The following is a 3986-nucleotide window of genomic DNA, read 5'->3' as shown; positions in this document are numbered from 1 at the left end:
CTAAATCTCAAAGTTTAAATCAACATAATTAAGAACAGAGCAGGCCCCCCTTTCATTCAAACCGAGTCCCGAAAGTGTTCAGCAGAATAGCTATATGGCTACAGATGTTTAATAACTTCAGAGGAGAGGGAGGCTGGATTTCCTCTGAACCTGTTATATGAGATGGGGATCCAGCAAGGCCAAGAACTATACAAGTTATACCAATAGGCTGAGATAGCATCAGTTGGTATCTTGCCTTCCCAGATTTCCTTCCTTATCAGTTTTAATTAAAGGTACAGACATTGAAAGGAGAGGTCAGCCTGTCCATCTCTCAGAGTGCCACAGAACTTACTACCTTGCTCAGCCAACAAGCCCTAACATGGCACTGATCTTGGGCCCTGAGAGATTCCCTCGAGACAATGGCAACTCCAAAGAAAAAGGAGCGGCCACCTAGAGAGAGAGTTTCAGGAATGATTTAGAAGGGATTTAAAATTCTCCCCACCTTCCATCAGGGTTGGGGTTTTTTTCCCCCTCTTCCTGCTGTAGTCCTCCTTTGGAAACCTGAGTTATGAATCCAAATGAACAGGTACTCAGAAAGGGAAAAAAAATAATACTCATCTGAAAAGCACCTGACACTGATTTCCTGTGCATAAGATGTGCCATGGTCTTAACGCATGCTGGCCTCATCAGGCTTAGAAGTAAATGGCATGCTTGTTGGGCAAGTGGGAATCTCCCTTGTTCAGTGGTGTCTAACTCCTTTTAATCTGCAGGATCTCAAGCTCTCAAACCTTAAAACAGGTCAGTGGTGAGGGACTGAATGTGACCCACTACTAACAGCAGTACTGGGCCAGGGTAAGATGGGGTCAAGAAAGGAGAAATTTCACATCTGCACATAATGGAGGGAACGTTTTCATGACAGACTGATTACCTATACATTCACAACCATGCATATGACGGTGTTTCAGAAAGTAACAGTAATTTCAAAATAAAACCATTTTGCATGCAGCAAGTGGGAAACTACACAGCAGCAGGGAATACTGATGCACCCATCACTTATGCCTACATGGAGAAGTGATGCGGTCCAGTAAATGATCACTGCACACAAAATGGCTATATTTTAAAAATTGCTGTTACTTTTGAAAAACACCCTCATAAATACATAGGCAAACATCTTTGAAATTGTTGAGTATTAAAGTAGCGCTGGAAGCAAGTAGAGAGCATAAGATATCTGGAGTGGTCAGAAATAAAGTACAAGGAGAGAGAGAGAAAGAATGTGAACAATCATACTTGTTAGTTTTTGGTTTTAAGCCTAGTTTTGCTCAGGTGAAAAATGATAATCAAACCATCTCCATCTCTTCTGCTAAAGAAGAGAAAAACTATTGCTATGAAGCCACAAGATAACAGCTCAGGAAAAGAAAAAAAGACAGAATAATACTAAAGGAAATTAAAAACTGCCCCATGGCCCAAGTATATCTGAATGGAACATTTAAAAAAAGGTTGTAAATCCATAATGCCAGGAAAAATAAGGACTCGTGGGATGAAAACAAATCAGAATTACAAATACCCTCCAATACTGACAAACCATCTTATGGATAAATAAGTTAGATGCAGCTTCTCATGGAGGGTTTACAGAAATAAATGGGAATCTGTGCATGTAAATTAAACTCCTAATGAAGCTAGTAAAAGCAAGCAGCAAAGTATTTTCTCCTCTCAACCTTGTACTCTCACTGAACAGTACTGCATGTAGAAAACTCTCCCTCCCCCAAAATAAAAAAGTGACATTCATGCTTAATTGCACTGGAAGTTTCCCCACTTCCTGAAATTTATATGTAGGTGGCATTCAATAAGAGTAGTTTCAGACTAGTCTGTTTTTGTACACATGCAAAATGCATCCTAATCACCTCTGTTCCTTTACTATTAAATAAGAAAAATAGGTCTCATTCTTGGGTGGGTGGTAACAGTCACTGAACACATAAGTGGGCAAAAAAAAAATTGTAAGCAAGCAGCAGTAGCAGAGCATTATATAAAGCCAGACAAACTTGAGCGATTGTTTTTTCCTGGATAAAATTACAAGACATATGAATATTTTATTGTAAGATCTTAATCATTTGCATTTTAACAAACATTTAATACCATGCGCCACAAAACCTTAACTGAAAAAATAATTCTCAGCAGTTAGATGAAGAAGACTGGCATAGATAGATTGGAAATGGCTGATGCAGATTTTGATAAGCTGCCTCATCTCCCTAACATGTGTGAGCAACTCTATTAGAGATGCAGCTTGGATGTGACTAACATTTACCCAAATGCACAAACAGTAAAAAAATATTCAACACAACTTCTACTCCTTTTGCACAACTTTAGCGTGTGCACTCAGACAATTCTTCTGCTGTTTTTTCCATCTAAGCGGTTTGGAGAAAGAAGACTGTATTCTACAGGAGCTAATCTGTCTCTAATCATATCTGCCCTTCATCTTGCACAGCCTGCATCACGCTGTTTCCAAAACAGCATCATAGAAGCAGCCCTATGCTGCTAGAAGAGCCCACTTTCAGATGAAGTGTACAATGGAGGGTCATTCGTTTCTGGTCCTTAGCAATCCTGTGACACTGGTCAGAAGAGAAAAGACGTTAGTCCTGACACACAGCCTACACTAGATACCTACATTCTTCCTGCCTGAACTCCTCCTGCTGCAGTCTCAGACCATGCAGCAATGCTTTGATTTAGTTCTTTTTGGAGTGCTTGGGGGAGAGGGAGGGGGAAGAGGAGGGGTAAAAGACACTGTGTAATGATACCAGCACTGTATTTAAAGGGGTGAGGGAGGAAGAGAGTCAGCAGCTGATTAACCCTTAAAAATATTCATAAGACCGACGACTTAATAAAACAATCCAGAATATATAACAATCCTAACTGCTTCTATATAACAATACAGAACAACCTTATTATAACAAACCTCTGTGGCAGTGGTCTCCAAAGAGGGGTGTACAAGACGATCCACCAGGGTGCGGGAAGAAAATATTAGAACTTCTGTTTATATAAATATACATATACTGGGGGTGCATGCTCAAAATTTTTTTTACTGACAGGGGTGCATGATCAAAAATGTTTGGAGATCACTGCTCTATGGCACCAGAAGAAAAGTTAATTAAAAAAGTACATTAAAAAAAAGTATGCTAACTATAATAGGATTCTAGTCAATTTACTGCATTACAACAGTGAGAGAGTCAGTTCCTGAGGTTGGTACTGTTAAAAGTTAGAGTCGCTATGAACAAGGGTTCAATTTAATGAGGTTGTACTATATTAAAGTTCCCCCACTCCCATTTCATTGTCTGTTGTGGAATTTATTAAGCCCTCCTCCAGGGTGACTAGTGTCAGGCCATTATCTATCGCAGGACACTTTGGCAGATAAACCAAACCTGATCTGTTCTAACAAGCCCTATGTTCTCAGGTCATGTTACTAATTGTAAGGTGTGTTTTAAGGACCGTAACTGAATTCAAACTCAAACAAAATGTCTATGAATTCAGTGAAGCAATTCAAAGAATGTGAAAAATGGTTTTATTGATATTTTCATAAAATACAATAAATATATCAGTTACTCCAGTATATGGGACATTTTAAAAAGTCTGATAAAGAAATGACAACTGCATTTAAAATAGATCCAGAGCATTAAAAAAAATCATGTGGTTTAAGAAATATATATGTTCTTTCCTGTGGGGTCTTAGTCATTCATGCAGTTTCATCTCACACGGGAGCTCTGAGCAGCCTCACATAACCAGCACGACTGAGGCCAGTTCAGCACTGTCCAGAGGTTAATACAGGGGTGAACTCCTAGTACAGAATATAAAGAGAGTCAAAACACCCAGACGCAGACACACAGAGCAAGGAAGAAAAGAGGGTACTTAACTGAAGTGCCTTGTCACAAGGCCAACTCTGGGGATGGAGCATGGCAGAGGCGGACCTAGTTTCTGACTGCATAAGGAGATTTGTTCTATTGTCTTTGGGGCAAGTG

General features: G+C 39.6%; 1 protein-coding gene across 2 annotated transcripts in view; it reads right to left on the bottom strand.

Moving 5' to 3' along the window:
• Positions 1-2049: 2049 nt before the first annotated feature.
• Positions 2050-3986, bottom strand: part of QTRT2 (queuine tRNA-ribosyltransferase accessory subunit 2) — a 27219-nt gene continuing 25282 nt past the window's right edge. Inside the window, exon 10 of one of the 2 annotated variants that reach the window (XM_019526908.1) lies at positions 2050-2585. In XM_019526908.1, coding sequence (XP_019382453.1) covers positions 2552-2585 — 34 coding nt within the window. In that variant the 3' untranslated portion in view covers positions 2050-2551. Of the gene's footprint in view, positions 2586-3515; positions 3806-3986 lie in introns of those variants that run through there. The other variant, XM_019526909.1, reaches the window with a different exon arrangement.

This window comes from Gavialis gangeticus, unplaced genomic scaffold, assembly GCF_001723915.1.
Source record: "Gavialis gangeticus isolate Ggan-Ray unplaced genomic scaffold, GavGan_comp1, whole genome shotgun sequence".
In the NCBI taxonomy this organism is placed as follows: Eukaryota; Metazoa; Chordata; order Crocodylia; family Gavialidae; genus Gavialis; species Gavialis gangeticus.
Note: the sequence above shows the minus strand (reverse complement) of the source record. Positions and strands in the feature narration are given on the sequence as shown.